Source organism: Periophthalmus magnuspinnatus, chromosome 3 (assembly GCF_009829125.3).
Source record: "Periophthalmus magnuspinnatus isolate fPerMag1 chromosome 3, fPerMag1.2.pri, whole genome shotgun sequence".
Taxonomy (NCBI): Eukaryota; Metazoa; Chordata; class Actinopteri; order Gobiiformes; family Gobiidae; genus Periophthalmus; species Periophthalmus magnuspinnatus.
In genome coordinates, this window is record NC_047128.1 from 6,946,817 (window position 1) to 6,973,113 (window position 26,297).

The 26,297-nt window shown below is 38.2% G+C and overlaps 1 protein-coding gene across 1 annotated transcript in view; it reads right to left on the minus strand.

The window, feature by feature from the left end:
- Positions 1-26,297, minus strand: part of LOC117391074 (protocadherin-9) — a 334,608-nt gene that overhangs the window by 71,703 nt on the left and 236,608 nt on the right. The window contains exon 3 of the mRNA XM_055232521.1: positions 14,645-14,720. Within this exon, the coding sequence (XP_055088496.1) occupies positions 14,645-14,720 (76 nt within the window). The remainder of the gene's footprint in view (positions 1-14,644; positions 14,721-26,297) is intronic.

The window sequence follows — 26,297 nt, forward strand, 5'->3', positions numbered from 1 at the left end:
TGCGCGAATGATAGGTGGTGGTCGGAGGGGCCGATGGTGCAGATTGGCAGCCTCGCTTCTGTCAGTCTTCCCCAGGGCAGCTGTGGCTACAATAGTAGCTTACCATCACCAAGTGTGGAAATGAATGAATAATGACTATAGTGTAGTGCTTTATTACTGCTACTACTACAACTTCTACTATTGCTACTAGTGTCAATAATTAATAAATACAAAAATTTTGCTTCTCCATACATGGCCAGCTTCATCATTTACTTTATTCACAACAACGATGAATGCTGTTGTTGTGTTGTTAGGCAAGGCACTTAACCTACCTCACCCCCAGTGTCTGCATACACTGATGTATGAATGTGTGTGTGAATGTGTGACTAGTTCCTTGATGTAAATCACCTTGAGAGCCTTGAAAGTGGAAAAGCGCTACATAAAGATGTGACCATTTACCACACTGCCATTACACTTACTGTACACTTAATGATACGGTATCAGATCTGTATCATTTTCAATTCAGGCTCTACACATTTTGAAAAATGCAGACACAGCAAGGCATCTTTCTTTTGACAAAGTGAATACACATATTTTTACATCACTTTCAAAAGAGTGAAAATCTTATAGCCAAACTGCCCTTATCTGAAATCATCATTTGTCCACTGACACCATGTCTCGCCTCCCCCATATTTATGCCAGAACACTTTTAAACGACCCTAATTTCAGCGATAAAAGGCATCGTGTTTTCGTGCTGATAAATATTCAACAATAAAATCCCAGACTGTTATAAGACCAGGTCTATCTGCATGTTTTATAGTTGCAGTCCGACTATACGCCTTAAACCGGGGCTGCTCCCATCAACACAACTGCGGCATATACGGCTATTTTCTTGTGGATTTTAATAGCATTTAATTAAATTTTCCCATTATTTCTTCAGACTGGCTTTAACATATTATGTTAATGAAACCGCTTCTACTACAAAGGCTGTCGTGCAGGAGACATGTTCGTACAATCGCATGTTCATGTTTAATTAGCAGGCCTTTTCTAATTAGCTGCTAAGCAAGACAGGTTCCATTAGTTTGGGTGCGTGTGTTTTCGTGGGTTCTGTGTTCATTCGCACTCTGCTCTATGGAATATGAAGAGCGTCCTTTGTTCCTCTGGCATAATCCAACCAAATCAACCATTCAAGGCAGCTTTGTGTATAGATTACAAGCCCCGCCCTCATTGCTTAAAAAAAAAACAAAAAAAAAAACTATAGTCTTTAACAGCCAGATCAAATCAATAACATCTGTAGCTTTTTACCATCAACATTGCAAAAATCAAAGGGATACTGTCAGAACCAGACTTGAAGAGACTTTGTCTCCAGTAAGTTAGACTACTGTAACGGTCTGCTCACTGGCCTCTCCAAATGAACGTTAAGACTGCTGCAGTACATCCAGAAAGCTGCTGCTCGTATCCTGACTAGAACCAGGAAGTATGAGCACATAAGTCCTGTGCTCTGGTCTCTGCACTAGCTTCCTGTTGCTCAGAGATTTTACTTTAAGGCAGCTCTGCTTGTGTACAAATGTCTCCATGGCCTAGCACCAAAGTACATCTCCAACATGTTAAGATAAGATAAGATAAGATATGCCTTTATTAGTCTCACAGTGGGGAAATTCCAATATTGCACCGCACAGTTCAAGAACAGGAGGAAAACGGTACATGCAATAAAACAAGATAATAGATAAAAGATAAATAGCTTAAAATAATTAAAAAAAAAAATAGACTTAAAAAACAAACTAAAAATAGACTCTAATATAACATCTCTGTAAAGTGACTTGAGTATTGCATATAGGTATGGTTGAATGACACATGTTCAGTGTTAACAGTGTCCATTGTACTCTCTGACAGCAGCAGGAAGGAAGGACCTGCGAAACCTCTCCTTCACACAGCGAGGGTGAATCAGTCTGTCACTGAAGCTGCTCTCCAGGACAGACAGTGTCCTGCAGGGGGTGAGACTCATGGCCCAGCATAGAAAAGACCTTAGCCAGGACCCTCCTGTCCCCCACCTCCTGCACTGAGTCCAGAGGACAGCCCAGGACGGAGCTGGACTTCTTGATGACCTTGTCCAGCTTATTCCTCTCCCTCTCTGTGATGCTGCTGTTCCAACAGACCACACATGTTGCCATATGAACCATCTTATCGTGCGTTCACACCGGAATGTCAGGGACGTCGAGTTTACTTTCAAAGTCAACGTTGGACGTCCAAGGCGTCTGCCGTCAAATGTATAGGCGTCCAAATAGAGGCGCCCAGCGCGTTCTTGACGCCCCGGTGTGAACGCACGTTTACACTGAGAACTTCAGGGACTGGCCTCCTGCTGGTGCCCAGAGGCAGGACTAAATATGGACAATCAGCATTTCAGTTTTATGCAGCTAAAACCTGGAGCAGTCTTCCTGAAGATGTGAGACAGGCCTCTACTTTGACAATGTTTAAATCCAGGCCCAGAATAGCTCTATTTAGCACTGACTTAAACTTATTCTGCACTCTTATCTTTTAATGTTCATTTTATGATGATTATTTATGTTTTGTTTTGATTAGTTTATTTTGTGATTTTAATGTCTTTCTTATTCTGTAAAACACTTTGAATTACTTTGCACACAAATTGTGCTATAGAAATAAACTTGCCTTGCCTTAATACATCAATCTGCTCAGTTCAACCACACACATTTTATGTCACGTTTCAGAACAGTTTTGTCCATTTTCAACTTTAATTCAATCTTTTGTTCCAACTCAAACTGCTTTAAGGCAGAGTTGCACTGAAACCTCATGAACCGTATCTAACATAATGGCCAGATAACTCTTGTTTTTATATGAGATTCCCTCACTGTTGTGCAGAATGACCACATTACGGCCCTGACCTTACGTGGATTGCTGCCCCGTGCTTATGATGGGACAATAAAGTTGGAGGTAGACCCATAGCTCATAGTGAGGTGTACTGCGGACTATGTCCCAGGCCAATGCTGGAGAGCTGCACTCAAAAGCACATGGGAGCACCTCCGCTGGATTAGTACTTCCAGAGTTGCAGACAAAGCATTTTTTCATCACCCAATGTGCTTCAGAGAAAGTTATAGTTAGTTTAGAATGAACTTAGTTTATCCTGAGATGTCAAACTGAAAACAGCACTGTGGCAAGACTTAAAAACAAACTATTTGATGGGACAATAAAATATGCAGTGAGTGAGGGACGTTACCATGGCAATAAAAACTCAAAATATCCCTTGAGTTCCTTTTTTTTTTTTTTTTTTTTTGCATAATTTGATTCTATGCATTGAAGAAAACACTTGAAACTGGAAGGTTTATTGTTTGCCTATTTCACAAATACACTTTTCTTATGAAGATAGATTATTTGCCAATTGTGAATTTTTCCATTGTGTTTTTTTTTTTCTTTTGTTCCATAGCTAAATCTACTCTGCGTCTTTGCTGACAAAACAAGACTCTATATTCTCTTATTTATATTGGATACACTCCAAAACAATAAACAAGATGGTTTCATACTCACCATGAGATTTTAAAACATTGATCACATTGATGCACAAACCAAGCATTGTCAGACACTATTGTAAATGCATCCGAAACCACAATGTTTGCAAATAAAATACAAGAACTCCTCAAATTGTATTGTTTGTACAGTTGAGAAATCAATATATAACTTTTGTGTTTTACAATGACTTATACAATAAAAATGCTGCTCCACGCTCTCAACAGAAATAATTTACTACTTGACTATGAAAGGAAATAGCTATTGTTTTAATCAGCTAATTAATGTACTTTGTTAATACAATGACTGGATTTGTTAAACATTGCTAAATGATATTGCTGGCATATCTCAGTTTAGATTGCAGAATATAGGGGGCTTCGGCGGGGACATGAGTAGCCTCGGTTCCAGACTGGCTGGTTCTATATTCTAGATACAGTTTGGTCACCACTCCCTCCTCTGCTGCATCAGCCATGTTTCTTTTGAAATAGTCAGACCATGGTAAAAATGGTAAATGGTCACATTTACCATTTTTCCACCTCACCTCAAACATTTTACATCGAGGAACCAATCACTCATTCACACACCAGTGTACATAGACACTGGTGGGTTAAGTGTCTTGCCCAAGGACACAATGACAGTATTCATCTGTAGGAGCTAGATTTGCACCTCCAACCTGTGGGTCAGTGGATCTGACCGCTCAACCAATGAAGTTTATGTCACAAGCAGGATTCAAACCACCAACCTTCAGAGTGGACACATGGCATCGCTTCATGGTACACATGCTCTACCGGCTGAGCTACTGTCGCCCCCTTCAGTGTGTTCCTGTTTGGCTGATCCACCTGTCAATCACCCCTATCTGAACTTGGGAATGGGAAGGTAAAGCTGCTTTCCAGATGAAACAACTTTGTAAAGTGTTGGAGAAGTGTGTATTCTTGGTTGACCAGACAAGAACATGACAGATGCAAACAAAACTTTCTCAAGTTCTCAAGCAGGAACAGTCAAACACCCATGAATTGCTCAAAATACAACTCTGCGCTAAGGGAAAGCACGTTAACATGGTCAAAAAACTGATTTAGCATGTTACATCGCTTAAAATTAATTGAATGATTGCTCACTAGTGCTCCTAACAGCAGGCTCACTTTTTACTCCAGTTGTCCGTGATCTAGCCTAATAGACCGCCAGGCTTGTTCCGCTGTAATACTGTTCTCCCCTAGAGAATACGCTTCATGGCACCAAAGTAAAAAAAAAGACGAAGGAGGTGCCAATCATCGGAGCGTCTGCGAGGAGCCTGGGAGAGACAGCACTAGGAATTTGGCATCAGCAATTAAGAAAAACATGGCACTGTGACCAACGCAGTCGCCTGCAGCATATTTTCCCCAGACTGTGATAGAATAAATAGCCAAGACGCTGATATGATTTGGAAATGGTCAAAAAGTGTATTACTGTTAAAAATACAGAGGGATTTGAAATTGAGGTTTGCTGTGATTGTAAAATGAATTATTGGTAGAGTGAAGACTTGAAGCGGTCTAGATGCACCAAACAGAGCAGTATAAAGAGTGAGATTACAAAGAAGAAAACAATAAAACAAGGGTCCTGTCTATTATCCCTGTCTACCAATGATTAATGGATAAAGTGGTTGCAGTGTCATGCTCGATGTCATCACGATCTCCCAGTCAAACACAACTCATCCACAGAGGCCTACTACAAGCCTTTTACAAATGGGCCTTTTCAGGAAGAATCTGTCTATTCACTTTTCAGCTGTTTTTACAATCCTCCCATCATTTGACATAAACTATAACTCTCGTTGTAATTTTAACAAAAAGTCTGTTGTAGTTCACATTTTGGTTTTATACCTTAGTTCTTCATATAGATTGAGTTTGCTGTGTGTGGTATGTTCAGATTATATGACTCAAGCGAGTTCAAAAGGAATCTCTGGGAGTTTGTGTTCTTTGAAATATAAGTTCAAAATCTTGGGAAAAACAGTTTTATGATTGGATTCAGCATGTACTCCAATATCTAATCAGGCAATCTGATGTGGAACATTATTTTGCTTCATCCAAGCTTTTGAGGCTGTTCAGTCGTGTTTGGTTTGTGCATATCATTAGCATAATATTTTATTAGCATAAATTCTGCATTGCTATATCACACTATATAGGCCTATTATAAACACTGAAGGACCTTGTTCTAAAGTGGTGTAGCATTCAGATCAAAGCTTCAGATGAATGCCACTTTTACATTTTATAATAATGAAGTGTCTATGTTAAAAGGAGACATATTGTGCTTAGTATGCTGCTATATAGTTATAATCTATGACATCTGTGGATCATTGTTATGATTTGCACATTTTAAATCCCAACAATCATCTAAAATGACTTAATAAAAGAAACAAGTCTGCTCACCTCTGCGTCAGAAAACTGTGGTGCCCAATGGGAGCTGATGTAGCCATAAATGTCATCACAACAAAGAGTTGTGTAGCTGTCAGCCCCTCCTATGGATAGCTGCAGATCACAATAGCAAGTATTGTTTTGTTTTTTGTTTTTTTTTCTCTCATATTGCACCTAAATTACTATGTGACAGTGCTGAATCCTACACATATAACCGATTAAGAAAATAAACTTGAACAGCGGAGAAAGTACGTCACAATGGGCGCATGTCTGTGGCGATGAAAACGGATTGATCAGCAATATGGCGTCTTGAAAATAAGCAATTAATGATTATTCAAACATGCAGAAATCACTCCAAAAACAACTTTGAGAGGGTAAATAAGAAGGAGAAAGAACTACAACATGGTTTAAAGCTCTGAAAAGTCGATTTTGCAGAATAGGTCTGCTTTCTGCAAGATCAAATTGCACATAATTTGTAGATATATTTTCTTTGTATTTGTTTTCATTTTATCTAAAGTTATCTTGTAATACTGGAGTTAGTTCTGTGGCTAGAAATGTTTAGTCTGTCATTTAAAACCTCAACATTTTTAGATATTGAATCATCAGTACTGGCATTGTTTATGTGAAATGTCAAAACTAATGTGACCTTAATGAAGCATAGAACTGTACAAATGCATTTGTAGCACAACCAGTACAACTTTTATTTCAGTAAAAGATTCACTATGCAACTTTTAGAAGTCGAGAATCTGTCTTCATGACATCATTATTGCTTTGCTGAATGTTCCAGTGTATGGCATTAAACTTCACAATATGCACTAATATCGACAGACCAATAGCGCATATTTCAGTTCTCCTACTCCAATCACTTTGCTTGTAACAGTATTTTAACTTTTGTACAAATCCAAAGTACTTGAGCCTGATTAAATCCTACCTCCCTAGACAAATAAGCCTAACCTCATCTGCATTGGGATCTCATTTGTGAGAGCCATTTGCCAATAGTAGTCGACAAGGGAGGCACTGAAGCATTACATGGGCAACTAACAGACCTTAACACATTAGTATAGTGTAATCAGAACTACGTCTCAACCAATCACCTCTTGCCTGAAAGAAGTATTTATTATTATGTTATGAATAGGCTTATCATAGTTTTACACGTGGACTCCTCTTATTTGATTTACAGTAATAGTACTGGCAATATTATGTGTGTATCCGTGGAGACGATAAAGCTGCAGATGTGGTGGCTTCAGCTCATTTACCTGAAGGTCTCCGCTGGAAGGCTCCAATAAAGACACTGTTACCTCAAGTGGTTTGTTAAACCGCACCTGATAAAAACATAACAACACTTACAATGATGGATACTGTTTACAACGAGATTACTGCAACTTTGTGGGGCTATAATTGTGAGGTTGGGGAGCTATAGTGACATTTCAAAATACAATTACTCTAAAAATGCATTCCATTCATATGCAATGACACAGACTATGAATTATTTCTTTTCTTATTGGCTTTTAAACATGCTCGTGAGTACCTTTGCTTTGTCATTTCACGTTTTAGTTCTCCATTGTGAGAAGTGGGATCAGGCAGCAGAGGGATCACACAACAACTAGGATTAGCAACCTTTATCGACATGCTAACACATGCATGCAGTTGTGATGAATACAATTTGATGGCAGAAATACTCAGATTTTGATCTATGGACTTTTAGATTTGATAGAACAATCCTGGTAAATTCTAAATTATGTGTATTTTCAGTGGAGGGAGTGGACTTAGAGACGTGGATTTATAAAAAAATAAATGAAAAAAAATAGTGACAGGAGACTAACAAAGCTTAAGCCCTGAAGAAGACACTGTGTCAAAATGCTTAGGCTGTCCAAGTTATAATAAAAGACTTATTGTCACAAGATAAAATGTGCCTCAGACCTATTTTTGACATAATTTTCCCCTAGTATATTCATATTTTATTTTCAAAAAAAGTTTAGCCAGTTTCTTTTTACCATTTCATGCTATTGCGCCCTAGTCTTTGATGAGCACCTTACCTTTTCTACATATTTAATGCTGCTGCCGGATCCCCTGATGCGCTCTCCTGCTGCTTCTTCTTAATGTTCTAGCATAATTTAAAAGCTCAAAAAAGTTCATTTAACATAAGTGTTCCTTAAAGGAGTGATCTCTTTATCATGATGTGGCAAATAATGGTGTGTTGTATTTGTTGTGTATGTTTTTTGTTTGTTTTGTTTTTTTCCTTCAAATACATCTATTGTAGTGCCATTGAAGAAAACCTGAAGTCCAGAGGCATCAAATACATCTATGCAGAGTCTACAGGTGGATTCTAAATTCAAAAAATGTTGTAATAACTAAATGGTCACATTTTTATATAGCACCTTTCCACCTTCAAGGCACTCAAAGCGATTAATGGAACTACTCATTCACATATTCATACACCAGTGTACACAGACACTATGGACAAGGTGGAATAACTGTCTTGCCCAGAAACACAACAACAAGTATGCATCTGTGGGAGCTGGAATCACACCGCCAACCTGTGGTTAAGTGGATCTGACCGCTCTACCAATGATTATGTCGAGAGTGGGGTTTGAAACGGCAACCTTGGGATCAACGGTCAGCACTCTACCAAATGAGCTACTGTCGCCTGCATTGAACATTTTGATGGCCCATTTTTAAGATCTGGTCACAGACATTTTTGATATTTCAGTTATACTTTTGCATCTTAACCCTTTAAGGACTGCGCACACTACAGACCAGTGTAGCTCGCCTTGACTTTTATTATTTTTTTAGCCATAAAAAATCATGTTAAAGGAAGTATCAGAACTGCATTTTTTTCACACAACTACCTCTATTTTACATATCCATCCGTATTTTTTCTTTGACGCATCAAATAAGTGACTGGGAAAATCTTCGAGGGACAACGGAGGAGGATTATCGTAATGACGGTAAAATATTTAAATAGCCCCATGCCTCTGCTTTGAGACGCCGTTTGAATTTACATGATAGCACAATTGGTTGTGGTGTTATGGTAATGGAAAGTCTGAAATCTATCGGCGACGATAGCATCCGCCATTATAGGGTTAAGGTCCCACTTTTTTATGACTTTTACAAATGTGCTCCTTGAAGGTGATGGCCTTACTAACCTCTTTATACAGCTCTAGCTCATAGCCGTGCGCAGCTGTGCAAAGCTCAACACATTTTCCTGATGTAAAAAGCTCCTGCAAAAAATCTATATCAATTAAGAGTGCCATGTATTGAGATCATGTTGCCATTCAGCACCTTTCTCCATAAAAAGCCCTGAAGCATTCCAGTGATTAAATTGCACATCAATAGAAATAGTTCTTGTCAATACAACATGGGGATTTGGGCCAGAATGATGAAGCAGCCATTACAAAGTGTTGATGGCAGCGGTGAACTTTAATAATAATTTTTGTACCTTTTTTCTCAAACCAAGGTGCTATTTCTCACCCCCAAATAATGTTGAAAGCTATTTGTAGCATGGTCCCTTTGGCAAAAAGAAAAACTCTCTCCGTGGTGTCATCAAGCAACAAAAATACAGCCAAAACTTTATTATAGTTTTAAAAGTTTACACATTGTAGTTAAAACTTACACTGCAAAAACAGTAAAAGGAGATGTTAGATTAACTTGCATTATTTGTTTAAATATATTGGTTTCAAAGTTTTAATTTTATTATTACAAGCTAAATAAACTGCAGCTGAATGATCACTTAAAGGTCCTACATTACACAAAATGGACTCTTGTGAGCTTTATGCTGTGTTATAATGTTATCTCATCAAAAATTCCCTATTGTTGAGTTTTGTTTCATTCACACATGTTTGAGTAATCCTTTATTATTAGTCTGTTTACATCTCCAAAGCTCAAAATGCTCTGTTCCACCTTGTGATGTCATGTAGCAGTAGTTTAGCAAGTTAACAACTACCTTATACCTTTAGTTCATAGTTCAGTCGAGATTGGCAATTCCAGGGCTAGAATCATGCAAATGATTCTAGTGATGATGTATGAAGTTTAAAAACACAGTGGAGCACTTCATATATATATATATATATATATATATATATATATATATATATATATATATATAATATACACACAGAGAGAACAGAGTGTTTTCCGTTTGAGAGAAGAGCTCAGCCTAAATATCCTAAATATGTAGGGTTTGTGTGTTAAACATGTGTGAATGATACAAAACACAACTCCAGGTATGTTTGTGATGAGGAAACAACATTATAACATAGATCAGAAAAAAGCCTAATATGGGCCCTTTAACTAGCTGAAAAAATACATGAAACTCAGCCTAAAATATTAAAAGATATAGTTCAAATAATCTAGAACAGATTTAATCTAAAGCTGTCAGTTACCTAGAGGATACAAACAAGGCTGGTTTCACTCAAAAATAAATAAATAAATAAATAAAAATGAACATAAAATAAATCAACCGATGCCCTTAGGTACAATGAACTTGAAGACAAACATTGATTTATTCATTTGTTTTCTTCAGCCTCTGCCTCTTTGATGTTGAGCCTCTTATACAGAATCTGCCCTCATTGGTACTCCCTTTCATAATATGTTTTCATTACCATATTTATCTTCAAATAAAAAGACAAATAAAAACATTTTAATAAAACGGGAAAAAAAAATGTTTTGCAGTTGAATGGATGTTGTGCTTCAAAGCATCAGCCCACTTTACAAACTACAGGTCTGAATTATAATGTTGCTTCAGTGCAAGTGCATATAGCCATCAGGCATAATGTGAGGACAAAATGACAAATTAAACATGCACTATGGAACTTTTCTAATCTGGTCCACCGCCTGACATGTTATTGCTATATTATTGCTTTGCCTGGAAAGTTCCACAGTATAGTATTTCTGTCATTACAGGTCTTATTCATGGCAAAAAGTGCATTCTGCATCTTAACTTGGGCTTTATGGTGTCACCTATGTATCCCCATGAAAATAGATAGGCTTAATGGGAGACAGTAGTAGTGTTTGTTCACTGATCTGAAGGTTGGTGGTTTGAATCCCGCTCTCGACATAAACATCATTGGTTGAGCAGTCAGATTCACTGTGCAATTCATGCTCCCACAGATGAAGATTGTTGTGTTCATGGGCAAGACACTTAATGCCCCTCTCCCCCCGGTGCCCCCCTGGTGTAAATTGATGTATGAGTGTGTTTGTGAATGTGTGAGTAGTTCCTTGATGTAAAGAGCTTTGCGTGCCTTGAAGATGAAAAAGTGCTATAAAAAGGTGACCACTTACCATTTAATGTCTTACTGGGGAACACTCCAGGCAACACAAGAACATCTCCATGTAGACAAGTGGGCAGACCACCAGAAAAGTTACATAATCCACCTTTAAACTGATTGTCAGTCATAATGTTTTTGCAGTTTTTAATCAACACCTGTTTTACAATTTCTTTTACTGTAGAAACCCTGAGGAAAGTGTTTTTCGGAACAAAGTTTTGTGTGAGTCATGTAAAACAACACTTGTAGTTAAATAAAGATTAATCAAGGCTGTCAAAAACATTGTCACCTTTTGATTATCAGCTCTGCTTTGATCACAGCTGTGGTGGTAAAAGTTTCACTGTGCTTCTCACAAATCAAATCGCTCTTGATACTGATAAAGATATAAGACACTGCTAACTCCCACGCAGACTGTGAGTTTAGCACGTTGATAAATGATACAGCCCACACGGGTGACACTCCACTCACTCCTATTACATAAAGGCTCATTATTACACTCACTTTGTACAACTATCAAAGGTCGCTTATGCACCTCTGCCTCGCATCCAGTCACTCGCATTTAGACTGTTCTCCAAGTCGCCCTGTAAAAAGGAACTAAATGCATTGACAGATTCATTCTCTTGGTGTTGAGCTTAAATATACAGTCCTGGTTTCTGAGCCTATACAAAATGACACTGTTAGCTAGCAAAGAGTCTCTACTGCTGCACTGTCATAGAGGCTTCTGTAAAACTAAATATGCAGAATTTGTCAACACATGTAAATTAAAGTAAGTTTAACATTATTAACAATAACATTATGTAAAATCATCATCATTATTATTATTATTATTATTATTATTATTATTATAAGTGTCTGGGGTGTAGAAGTCTGAGAGTTAGCTGTACAGGAACCATAAACATCATTTCAAAACTACTGATTATGTACACAAGACCCATCAAGCGCAAATCAGCTAAATAACACACATACATAACATTATATTTAAAAATAAACCTCTCACGGCTGCTTTAATGCATCTGTTGTAAAAGCACCTTTCAGACTAAATCAGCTTAATTAGTGACGAGTCTTTTAGAAGAAGACGTGCTTTCATTTAAGGCCATTACAGTTTCATTGTCAAAACATGAATACTCCGCGTATCAACACGAGCATGTGATTATTTTCAGAGCGGTAAATGGACACTTGACACTTCAACCAAAATAAAGAAATGTCAAATCTGTCCTTGTCAACAAAAGCCACAACCATAAGTGAGTGAAGATAATGTAAGTGCAATCAGGGACAAGGAACATGTGGAGGAGAACACAATAACACTATAATACTAATGTAAGGGTGTTATTCACCAGTCTCTTTATTGGCTTGAAAAGGATTAGAATGAGTCCCTTCAATTAACTTCATCTCTCATTTGCATGTGCTAGATGTAATGAGCTTGTATTATTGTTAATAAACATTTCATGCAAGGATGTGGATTTAGTCCAAGATCCTCTATGTGTTACTATGGCTTTTCCAAGGTCTTTTAATATACATTTAAAGGTCATCTGGTCATGTGACGAACTGGTCATTATCTGGGTTGTGCCAATTTAAAACTGTGTCCAACTAAAACCAATTTCTTCTTCTTCTTTTTTTTTTTATTTGTGAATTTTTTGAAGACTTTTTGGTAAATGGTCTCATTTTTATATAGCACTTGTACACCTCAAGAACTCAAAATGCTTTAGATCAAGGAATTACTAACTCATTCAACGCAATTTCATACACCAGTGTATACAGACACTGGGGTAGAGGTGGTTAAGTATATTGCACAAGGACACAAGGACAACATTCATCTGTAGGAGCTGGAATCACACTGCCAACTTGTAAACCAGTGGATCTGTTTCCTCCACCTTTGCTACATACCTTAAAAATGTACTAACCTTACCAGTCATAAGTCCATTTATTTTTCAAATTGCTTAAGATGAAATATATTTCTCTGATATGACACATTGATTCTAATTTCAAAAAGTGAAGTTACTTTTTTCTTAAATATAGGAAATTTCATCAAGTCTCTGTTTTATTGTATTTTTAATTCATTCAACAACACTTGCTGCACAAACTTTAAGCCGTTAGTTCCTTTACCATCAACCAGTGTTCCTTCAGGCAGTTTATCATCACCATTGGATTCAGGTCATTGTGTTTAGCAGCTCTCTGCCCGAGCTCCGAGTTAGCTTGTGTTTCTTTAGTTTACACCCACTTGCTTCCGTGCTCCACCCTCAGCAGGCAGGCATCGCTGGCTTCGACCTTGGGGCTACGCTCTTGATCTGCGCGCATGCCTCACCTCTTAATGATAAAATGAGAAAAGTGGGTCGGAGATGTACTTCCCACCAGAAATAGTGAAGAAGTTAACATCTTGAAGCCAAGCACCAACTACGACCAACTGGGAAATCATCTCTAAATAAATCAAATGAGTTTCACAAATAGGTGAGGAGCCAGTGGGAAAGCCAGGTTTGCTCCGGGGAGGGATGAACAAGTCGAGCTGATTAACTGAAGAAATGAATGACCCGCTAGTGTACAGCCACTCCAAACCTTCTTGAGCGACAGAATGGCTCCAAATTAACGCACTACACTGTGTTATTCATGAAGGCATTTATCATATATGTGTTTTATCTGGTAAAGAGCAGCTCATAAAACATTGACTTACTGTGAGAAGGCCGAACGCATTCACTACAAGTACAGCAAGGCACTCATCCTTAAAGATATTTGTAACTGTGCTCTCAAAAATGCTACAACACAGGAGATGCCTTTCATTGATGTGTGGTATGTGTGTGGAGTGGAGAGAAGAATTTATGTTTTAAGAAACTGCAAACATGTGAAATGCTGAAACCCATTCTTGCTGAAATTGATGTAAAAAAAATAAAAATAAAAATCAGGGCGAATGTCTGTATAGAATGTCGGTCTGCCTACATTCATATCGTCTTTAGAATTTTGATCTCTCTTAGCTCTTTTTTGTCTGAATTTATCTCAGTGAAGACAGAGGGACAGCAGATCGAAGCATTGATAATGTGCAGCAGAACCTTTGATGAGCTTAATTTCTCTGTTTTGTCCCATCAAATAAAGGCCAAACTGAACAAAACATACTAATATTATATTTGTAGGAAACCAGTAACGCCATATGTACACATTACCCATATGTTGAAACAAAATAAGAAAGTAGTCCTGAAAGGAATCGTACTCATCCCATCTAGATAAGACAGTGATTCCCAGACTTGGGTTTGGAACCAAAAATTTGGAGCTCAAAAAATTCTCAGGGGGTCCTAAAAAGTGGTCCAAACTATACAGCTTGATTTATAGTGATAACATTACATATTTATCATTTTAACCATAAAAAGTTGTGTAGCTTGTCAGAGTGTGTGCGTGTCGGAAACAGCTCATTAAGTGCATACATATTTTTGTTTTTTAAGCCAACCTATATGTACACTGAACATGAACTAAAACGGAACAAAAATTAAACTTCCGTGTGGTGCATGGACTCACCGGAGTTGGGGTCAGAGTTGCCGTCCGCCTCAGTCCTCTTGTCAGGGGAGGCCTGCTCATAGAAGTCATCTGCAGCCTGCACCAGAGGAAGAGCGTGTGTGAGCAGAGAGCCAGTGCCCACAGGCTCATGGTCTCCCAGGCCACTGTCACTGCAGCTCTCCTGGGAGCCGTCCGGCAGGTGAAACGTGACGCGCCGCTGCGACTAGAACACAGCACAAAACAGAGCAACCCAATGTTAGCCGCTCTGCTCTCTGCCCTCGCGATTATATTCGTTTAGGTTTGGGGGAGTTTAGGAATTAGCGCTTGTCACACTCAACTGTTTGACTCCAAATCCAGTGTTAAACAAGCAGAGGTAGGATTTTATCAGCAGGTTAAACAAATATGAGGACGGGATGGTGGATCGTAAGGTTGTATTTAGGGGTAATTTTGACTTTGGGTCGAGTTTTTGATGGGAGAAGGGAGTTAACACATAATAAACACAGTCACGTTTCACTGCACAAAGACAACCAATCACACATGCAAATTAAAACAACATGCAAGAGTTAGGACAGACAAACTATGCTTTTCTCTGTGACGTTTAGTGGAGCTGTAAAACCCAGAACAAGAAGTGCCACAGATGCTGTCCTGAATGAAGGCCAAAACCCAGTGTGTGTTAAATGTGGTGATTTATGACAGATTTCTTATTATAGACAGCACTAATATCCAAAACCGTATTCACCTCAAAAGATACCAGGATTTATGCATAATTAATCATTTCCTTTCCAACTTTGGTTTGTGCGATTAAATGTGGAAATGAGAGCTTTCAAATAGCTTCATGGGGCGGTAGCAGCTCAGGTCGTATTGTTACTGGAGACTGGAGTTCTATCGTAGCGCCTACAAGTTAATATTGTTACTTTTTGTCATTGTCGTTTTGTCACTTTACACACCCAGCTAGGCCTGTCATGATAATAATTTTTGAAGCTCGATATATTGCTAGTAAATACTGACAATAAACAGTAATATTGAAACTGATTTATGCCACTGAAGCAATAACCCAAAAGCAGATTTAAACCACAAACACTATTCTGAATCTACAATACTGTTAAAATAGCATGAGCTACAGTAAACAAACAGCAGAATGAAACACTTTGGAAGTTATTTTGCACCTGTAATGAGTCATAGATGTTATCAATTCAAACTTTTATGGGTTAACCTCCTAAGACCCGAGCTCTTGCATAACATGTTTTATTAATTTATCTTTATTATTTGGGCTGATTGGGATCTGTGTAAAAACAAAGAATTACCTTTTTACATTATGTAGTTTATGAGAAAAGTCCTCATATGTGGACAATTTAATCATTTTGACAAAACATTTGAATAATGATTTGCAAAAGGTATTTATTAAGACCGTGAACACAACAACATTTGTCCTGAATGTATGTATGTATGTATATATATATATATATATATTCTAAACATTCTAACTTTGTTGCTGTTGTTGCTGTTCTTGTATGCTATTATTCTTGTATGCTGTTATTCTTCTTCTAAAGATTTGCATTGTGGCCTACACAAAATACCCAAAATGTGTTGGCCACATATGTGGACGCCAGATCCTAGGAGGTTAAATCTTATATAGCCAAAAATTTACCAAAAGTTTCCCAGTAGTGCAAAGAGAATGTGCAGGCCTATACTCAGCCTTAGTAAGAAAGCTGTGTGTGAGCGCTGGTGGTGATAGTGGTCCAAGAAATGACTCTGGTGAGAGTTAAATCATAGGAAAAAGTTCACAGGAAAGAGTAACTCTATCAATGTTGCAATATGCAGGTAATTTAATCAAATCGGCAAAACATCAAATATCATATTGTGGTGTTTCCAAACAATAGACAAAACTGAAAAATGTAAAAAAAAAATCACATCTGAAAGTAAAAGAAACATGTGAGTAATATATATAGTATTGACAAAATAAATGTGTCCTATGCACCTCTGGCTATTGGCACAGATTGACAACCACATCCGTCACAATAAAGGCACTATAAATAATCAGCTAATTGTTCATCATTATATCTTTAAGAGTTGTTACTAGGCTTACATATATATTACACACTAGGGGGAGGATTAACAGTGCCACATATGTTAAAACTTGATGTGGATTTCCAGTCTAAGTTTGTATTACCAGGTAGTGGGACAGTAGACTGTGAAGTGTGCATAGGCTGCCTCTGGGATGTCCTTCTTGATTCTCTCATAGTAGCATTTCCTGCCCCCTGTCTCCCAGTCTGCGATAATTAAACAGGCTGCACGCCCGCTGTCCTTAAATCCGGCCTGATTGAATTTCCAATAGTTAATTCCCAGTGTCTTTCCCTTTTGCTCTAATGACATTTTCCTCCGGCTTTTTCATAAGTCCGGAGTCAGCCCGCGGCTAACCTTTACGCTAGCACAAAGAGGTCCCCGCCACATCCACGCCAATGACAGACCCAGACGGCTTTTACTGTAATTATTGGCAAAAGCAAAGGTCGCCCGAATCGGCAGTCTAATGCAAATCACCTCATTATATATTTTAGAAATGTTCCGAAAGCACCCAACATTCAATTAAACAAAAACAGGCCATAAAAGGACAGATAAATGAGTTTGACAGAAGCGCTGAAGATGAGGGGCCTTTGAGACAATATTTTTTGAAGGTTTTAGTGCAATCTGATTAAATATTCCAGACGTTTCTTTGGCTCAGTGCTGTTAAAATTCACAAATGATTTCTACTGACACAAGGAAGTGGAAAGTGAAGTACTGTTAACTGTAAAGGTCTCATAAAACACAGAGAAATGAGAATAAATGTCAGTGTTAGCCATTATGAAGAGGCAGGTATCCAATCTGACATTTCAAATAGAGACAAGGGGAGTAAGGGAGCTAGTTTCCAATACCCCAAATGTCTATGTTTGGAAAGTAGAACTAATTAAAGGTAACTGAAAATATGGCTTCCTACAACTCGAAAAGTGAATACACAGGATAATGGACTGTGGTAAGTTTTAGGAACCAGTGTGAGGTCATAGACTGTATACCCACTGCCTGACCACAAAAAAAAAATAAAAAAGTTGACACCAAAAAAACACACTCTAATATTTTGTTGGGCCACCATTAGCTTTAAGTGTGACATGCATTTACTGTGACATTGTTTTGATAAGCTTCTGCAATGTCACACGATTTATTTCCATCCAGTGTTGCATTGATTTTCCATTCAGTGATGGTAGAGTCTGACCGCTGCGCAAAGCCTTCTTCAGTACATTCCAAAGATTCTCAATGGGGTTAAGGTCTGGACTCTGTGGTGGCCAATCCATGTGTGGAAATTATGTCTAATGCCCCCTGAACCACTCTTTCACAATTTGAGCCCAACGAATCCTGGCATTTTCATCTTGGAATATGCCCGTGCCATCAGGGAAGAAAAAATCCAATGATGGTATAATCTGGTCATTCAGTATATTCAGGTAGTCAGCTGACCTCATTGTTTGAGCACATGCTGTTGTTGAACCTAGACCTGACTGACTGGAGGAGGCTCGTACCTGTTTGCTTAGTTAAATCCAGGTGGGAATTTTTTTTTTTGGCCAGTCAGTGTATATGTAAATGGGCACAGCTAACCTGCTAGCTACCGCGTTCCAAATAGGAAGTGATCATGGGTGTGTCTAAGAAATTCTATTCTAACATTTAGGTGAACTCATTTAAGTAATTTGATTTAAATGTAGTCCAGAGGTGTACCTGAGGGCCCAGCTCTGCCTCTCTCATGGCCTTCTGCTGTGGGCAATGGCATGCTCCCCTGTGTCATCTGACATCTCCCCTTGCCATTCTGACCTTAAACTGTTCATATTAACCCGCTCTACATGATTCTGGCATTTTTATTTACCTATTGTGTCTGTAAATCAAGATATGAACATTAACCTTATAGAGGCGGATGCTATCGTCGCCGATCGAGTGCCGTTGTGGACTTTCCATTACTGTAACTCCGCAACCAAATGCGCTATCATGTGAATTCAAACGGCATCTCAAAGCAGAGGCATGGGGCTCTTGAAATATTTTACTGTCATTACGGTAATCTGTCTCCGCTGTCCCTCAAAGATGACAAATGAAAGTGCAGATGCTGCAGGGATTTTCCCAGTCACTTATTCAATGCGTCAAAGAAAAAAATATGGATGGATATGTAAAACAGAGGTTGTTGTGTGAAAAAAATGCAGTACATTCTGATACTTCCTTTAAACTGCTAATAACATATAAATCAGGCACCTTCTTTCCCCCAGGTCATTATAAAACACTTTAACAGTTTGGTTCTTCAAGTTTACGGGTTAAAATTACTTTCCAGCCATTCAGTTACAGAATTAAAGTTCAGTTTCACATTAAGGCAGAACGGAACAAAAAGGTGATGGCAAGAGAGTCAGATGCACTGCAGGGTGTAGCTAACTCAAACCCCAAAACTTAGAAATAAGTTACATTAGTCTGTAGCTGGGGCCCATAACCTCATACAGGGGAGCATGCCATTTGGCTACAGCAGAGAGCCATCAGAGAGACAGAGCCAGGCCCTTGGCTACACCTCTTGACTAAATTTAAAGCAAATAACTTAAATGAGTTCACCATTTTTATTTCACTATTGTTTCCATAAATCAAGATATGAATCATAATAACAGATAAATCAAGGTCGCTCCCACTTGTGTTAGCTCCCTGCTAAACCAGCAGAGTGGGTGGGAAGAGGCATTACCTTCAATGGTCTCACTCCAGATTGACTCTTTGGTTGCTATGATACTCGAAATATTTTATATTTTGTCTACCCATTTACATCAACTTGAAATAAGACAAACCAGATACCAAGCCCAGACAGTTCCTCTAGTAGTTACACATCACAGAATACTGTTTCACTATTAGCTCTACTTCTTTAATTATATTATTATGCTGAATTATCCCTACTCTAATTAAGTACAATGTTTGGTTGCTTGCTGAATGCAAACACCATGTTACAATGACGTGTAGGCCAGGTCAGCATTGTAATCACTGGTTAATTGTCCAGGTGTTTTTTTGCCCTAAAGCTCCATGTGTCACTGTGTAGAAGCCCTCCTCAGCCTATTTATACCATCTCCACATGCATTTATCTCTCTGCAGTCAACACGGCCCTAAGCCAATAAGTAATATCTGACACTGACCCACTCTTTACTAACATATAGGTCTTAAATTACATTCATTATAGTCTTAATAAGTCCTGTATTGATTTTCTGGAAACCTGCAGTACCCGGGGGACCCAATACTTATAGTTCGATTCCATGCCTTTAGCTACAAAGAAGCACACTGCAGACCTGCTGTCTCTCACACGTGGGAAATCAAAGCCATTTGTAATGGTAGGACAGTTCAAAGGTGTACAACCTAAACAAAAGGAAAATATATATATATAAAACTGCAATATTTTAGTTTAGTATAATGGAACAATTGAGACTAAATATATGGCTTCCTGGAAGATTGGACACTAATGAATGCTTTGTGGCCACAGGGTTGGCAGACTAATTCCCGCTAAACCCATTCAATGCTGCCATAGTGCCCATGGGCAAAACACTTCACTTGCAGTACCAAACGTGCAGAAAGAATATTTTGTGCAATAGTCAAAAGCTAGTGTGGCATTTTGAGTGGATGACAAAGTAAATACAACTAAATTATAACAAGATAAAAATAAACCAAGCAATGCCATCAGGATTAAGGCACGCAGGTTCTCTCATTGATGGAGGCAAGTGAGTTTCAGTTTAAATCGTAGCATTTATATTAATTGCATAAAGTGAGTTAGGACTTCTGACAGTTATTATTTCATTCACTATAACAGGGATGATATAACTTCATTTATTTGAACAGTTCTTCAGGTTCACAGGTTACAATTACTTTCTAGCCATTCAGTTAGACAATGTTCATTTTAAAGTTCAGTTTCACATGAAGGCAGGAAGGAACAAAAAGTTGAAGGCAAGAGATGCACTGCAGGGTGTAGCTGACTCAAACCCCATAACCTGAGAAATAAGTTTCATTAGTCTGTACGTACATGGGCCTCTCACCACACACGGGGGGGCATGCCATTATCCATAGCAGAAGGCCATGAGAGAGGCAGAGCCAGGCCCTCAGCTACACCCCTCAACTACATTTAAGGAAAATAACTTCCCCTAAATGTTAGAACTGATTTTTTTTAGACCAACTGTGTTGTGTGCCCTGTCCTAGCATCATGAAGGACACGGCACACAACACAGGTGGAAGTGAACTAGTCTAGACCAAAGACTGCTGGGAAACCTTTATAATTTTTGCTTCACTGTCACCTGCTGGTTATTCCACAAAGTTCACCCTACAACATAAGCATCGTGTTATGAATGGGCTTTAATTTGATATACCAAGTTGGGTGCATTCAAATCCAACTAGGACTGAGTAGGTCTACAGTCCCAAGGCAATTCATATACATTTAATGTGTTTTTTGTCTTATCCAATGAGATGACATGTTCGTATTCTGCTTGTCTTTGCTGAGATGTTGTTGCTTTGCCTGGAATGTTCCACGTACAGTTTTTATATTACAAGTCCTTTAATTGCTAAAGAAACACCATAAAAGCAAGCATTCTTATTGTGAGAGGTATCGCCTCTTCACAGATCTGATCAGCCCAGTGGCATCGCCTGTTTCTCTCCATAGAGCTAGTTTAAACAAGTTTAATACCATTCTGTAGAACATGAGCAGATTGCACAACCCCTCACCACAAAAGTTACATAGTGCCACTACATTATGTATTTTAAGTGTGGGTAATAATGTCTGAATTTAGCGTAGCATCGTGTACTATATCTTGAATATCCACTACCCTGCCTCAAGTATCTATGTATTTTATCAGTACAACTCCTTAAGGCAGCACAAACATGGCCGCTCCTTGGCCCACCAGAGATGACATTCTGATATCGTGTCTATACATTTCCACCAGGACTGATCCATCTGTGAACAGCTCTGTCATTGCCCCACAATGCATCACACTGTCCCACTGAAGCCACTGTCTACGAGTTTAAACCGCCATTTTGCAGAAGAACATTTATCAAGTTTGTGTTTACAATCTGAGACACAGAGTGACAGACAGGATGCAGCCCACACTGTGACAATGGAGAAATGTTTTGTGCTCAACGGCATGTACACACAACCCTAATTCTCAATTAATCACGATGTAATTCATGTCAAATGTGATATTAGCACAAGTGTCTTCTCCAATGCTTGGCAAGTACAAGCTGTAATTTGATTAGTGTGTGTGGAATAGCTCGCCGTGCAATTTGCTTTGAGTTTGACTTGAGAAAAAAACAGTATTGATACTGATTACGTTAATAGTTTTAATTGGTGCTGTCAAACTGGGCACAGGTGATGTGACCTTATAATGGAAAAGTGCCACGTGGGGATTTTTTGCGGTCTACATCTTTTTATTCTGGATAAAAATGAGAGTGCATCCATCTTATTATGCTATGCTAGGGTTTGTGTTTCTGTATAAGACATATGACATGCTTATTATATTGTAATATTACTTGATTTTCAAGTATCTCCATTGCTCTCACTCATTGGTCCATTGCTAGTATTCACATTTTGGATACATGCACCACTTAAGAAGGTTTTTTATTTATTTATTTATTATTATTATTTTTCAGATGACAAAGTGAAGCGATGGTGGACCATGAACAAATCTTACTTCCGGGTTTGCAATCAATAAAATATGTTCAGTATTAAATGCAGATTGAATTTAATGTAGAAGATTCAGCAAGACATTATCTCTATTACAACTGGCTTAGACAATGAATATAACTTCCGGAAGCATATATAAAGTATATATGGAATATTTATAGGAGGGGTTCATAACATTTTCGATGTCGGGCTCGACTTTTTCTGTACAAAGTAACCTGGGGCTCAATCTCATAATTAAATGCCTTATATTATACTGATTGTGCAGCCCTCAAGGCGGTGCTCACGGCCCTATGGTTAAGAATCACTGATTTATAGCATTTTTAGCAAGCATTTTAAGGATTTATTATTGGCTCTCCTACTACTTTCCATTTATTCTGGACTGTGAATGAGAACCAAAAACAGATCTAAGATAGAACAATATACTGTATGCTACCCTGCTAGCCGCCGTGTTTCAAATAGGAAGTGACCATGGATGCGCTTCCAACTCCATTGTCATAGGTTCCAATTCACTGTAGCTGAACGCTATGGGTGACGTCACATTCACTTAGTCCACATCTTTATGCAGTCTGTGGCCAGGACTAACAACCACAAATAAACCATGAGAAAAAAACAGCCTTATGATAGCTATGTGAATCTGATATGACATTACAGCAGATGCCTATTTGGGTTAGTGGATATGATCTTATTGGTGATGTAAAGCACTTTGGTTTACATGTGATGTATGAAAAGTGCTTTATAAATAAATGGATGGATTTGGATTTATCCTTGTTAAATGGTGGTGCGTGGAGCTAGCACAAAGCATCGCACATTTTCTCCTGCATTATACTCTGCTTGTAAATACAATGATGAAATAACCCAAATTCAACAAGCAAACGCATGTATTCAGGTTGTTAAATGCGTCGGAAGCTGCGAATCAAAGGTCCAGTTGTAAATGAATGCAGCGCTGAAGCCTGTGTTGTTTGCTCGTGTATTTAGCTGTGGATTTAAGCGCGTTTGAAGATATTTGTATTTGGACACAGCTGACAGTCACTGCCAATATTAGCATAAACCAGCTTAAACCGTCTCTACTGCCAGTTTACATGATATTAGGGCTTATCGCGCCTGCTAACCCTTATTATCCGCTTGTTTTTATAATTTGCCTGACCAAACACTCTCACTTTAACAAATATAAAGCAAATAGCTGAGGCTGGAGGCGGTAAAGTACTGCACGCCCAGGAATTAAATGGCTTCTACAAAAGATAAAATTATGTGAAAATGTTACAGGCAGAGGCTACTGAGTTCTTGTTCTAAAACTGTGACTTTAGAAATATTAAGGTCACTGTTATTACATTAGGTTTTAATTTACAAAAATCACATCTGCAAACGTAGTAAATGAAAGGTCATTTCAAAAGTGTTTCTTTTATTGGTGACTTTAATTTGAACCACATGAACTGTTCCCCTGTCAACAATAGACAAATGTACAAGCAAACGATGTTAAAAATTAAATGATTTTGATACTTAGGAAAATGCTCCATTTTAATATTGATAATAAAATAACCCTCAACAGAATGTCATTTTCAAGACAAAATTATGTTTCTGTAACACCATTTTATAGTTTTGATAGATTCTAGACCAGTCTAAGACTGTTTAAAATGATTAGCATCTGGATTTTGAGATGATGATGTCATCCAGAGTGCACACCAGACTCACAGATGTGAGTCTAGTCACCTGCGAATCTCCCCGTTTTCAAAAGGCCATGATTGACAGATGGAGTAGCCAATTGGGGATCCGCCCATATCGAACATAATAAAGGAAAAAAAGTATCACAAGGGGCTGAAAAACTTCATGGATTTCTATAGAATCAATGAGAATATTTTGATGTCATCTGAAGTCCAGCAGTAATTCTCTATGGTGACAATGAGGAATACCTTAACCTTAGTGAGACTTCCTATAATATACCAGAACAATGTATATTGAATTTTGTATTCAACAGTTGCATATCATCTCTTAAAGGGCCATATTACACTATTTCTCATCTATATTATAATGTTGTTTCCTGATCACAAACATACCTGGAGTTCTGTTTTGTTTCATTCACACATTTTTATCACACAAACCCTGCATTTTTAGGCTGAGTTCTTCTCTCAAACGGAAAATACTCCGTTCCACCTTGTGATGTCTTGTGGTAATCATGCCAATCTCTACTGAACTAAAGGTAAAAGGTAGCTGCTAACTTGAAAACTACCACTTCATGACATCACAAGTTGGAACAGAGCAATTCGAGCTTTGGGATGTAAAGGATTACACAAATATAAGTGAATGAAAGAAAACACAACTCCAGGTATGTTTTGGAGGAGGTAACAGCATTATAACATGGCTTAAAGCTCACAAGAGTCAAGTTTGTGGAATATAAGACCTTGCATCGCACTGGTTCATTTACTTTTCTCTGTTTATTTTTTATTGGTATGAAAGAAAGGACAACCACAACCCTAACAAGCTCCCTGGATTCACTATCAAGGATTATATCTACAAAATGAAGTGAGATGATTGGTATGCAGAGCAGATGGTAAAGGCCATAAAGCAGAACACAAGCTGATGTATGTACTGAGTGTCTTTAAGCACAGAGCCACAACAGCTGCTTCAGTCTCTTTCTTTTGTGCTCACAAGTCAAAAGTAACACAAAACACACACACCACTTCCTCTGGACTGACACAAAACAAATCAGCACAAGAATTATGAGCCCTTACAACAGCAGTTTTAACAGTGCGCTCTCCCATCTTTCTGTGTATGAGCCCGGCCATATGGAGCGCAGTGTGAACGCCAAAAACAACTTGTGCATTGAAGAAAAAACAAAAAATATGGCAAAATATTTCCAATTCCTAGTGAATTCTGTCAATACTTGCCCAAAAATATTTGACTTCCAATGCAAAAATGATTGCCATAAAAAGTTAAAACTGCACAAATTGGGAGAGTGTATCTATATTTGAGTGCATTTTGAATTTTTTTTTCCCCAACATAATTCAAGTAAAAATAAAAATTTAAAATTAAAAAAGTAAAAATTTGCCCTGTCACAATAACACATTATATTGTTGAAGTAAATATAGACAATAAACAATAGTACTGAAGCCAAACCGTAAAGCAGAGATATCAAAAAGTATTCTAAATGTACATTTTATTTTTTTTTTAAATATGAGCTGCAATAAATGAGTAACAGAATGCAAAACTTAAGTAGTTAGTTTATAGAATGAGGCATAGAAGCTCATGATTCAAACGTCTACAGCTCAAATCTCACCGTTGTACAGAAAAATAACCACAAGTAGTAGTACACAGAAAAGTACCCATGACAAATACTGCCCCAAAAATGAATGCTCCATTTACCATGTACTGAACAATAACTCAATATACAAGAGAATCAGTATGCTATTAGCTGTATCTTTAGCACATTTTGCCTACCTCTGTTCATAATTAACTACATCCTTCAGCAACTTTTTGTGCAACATTTTTATAACTGTCAAACATTTTACTATAATTTTAAGCATTTCCCAGTGTTTCGTATTTGGTAGAAAAACTGAAGTAGGTTTATATGAGCCAGACAGTTAATGAGAAGAGGCTCATGCTGGGATACACCCCCCCCCCCCACACACACACACACAAACACACACCAAATAATGCGTCCTCCATGCAGTCCTCACCTTCACTAATAATCTTATCTAACAGCAGCCTGACACCTGTGCAGCCCAGACACTTCCCACCAGCCCACTCTCACAATCACACACCTCTGAGGGAGATCAGTCAACCAGGAAACCAAAACTCCACTCTACTCCACTCTGCTCCACTCTTCTCCTTAGGCTGCTACTACTGCAACTGCTGCTGCCCGGGAGACCAACTGGGCTGTGCCATCTGCTGGACGCCTCAAGTACTGCACTGGTGTTAAACTGCAGGCACAATGGAAATGAGACAGAGATTCTTCAACTGGACTATGAAATATAAAGTGTTAAGCAATCA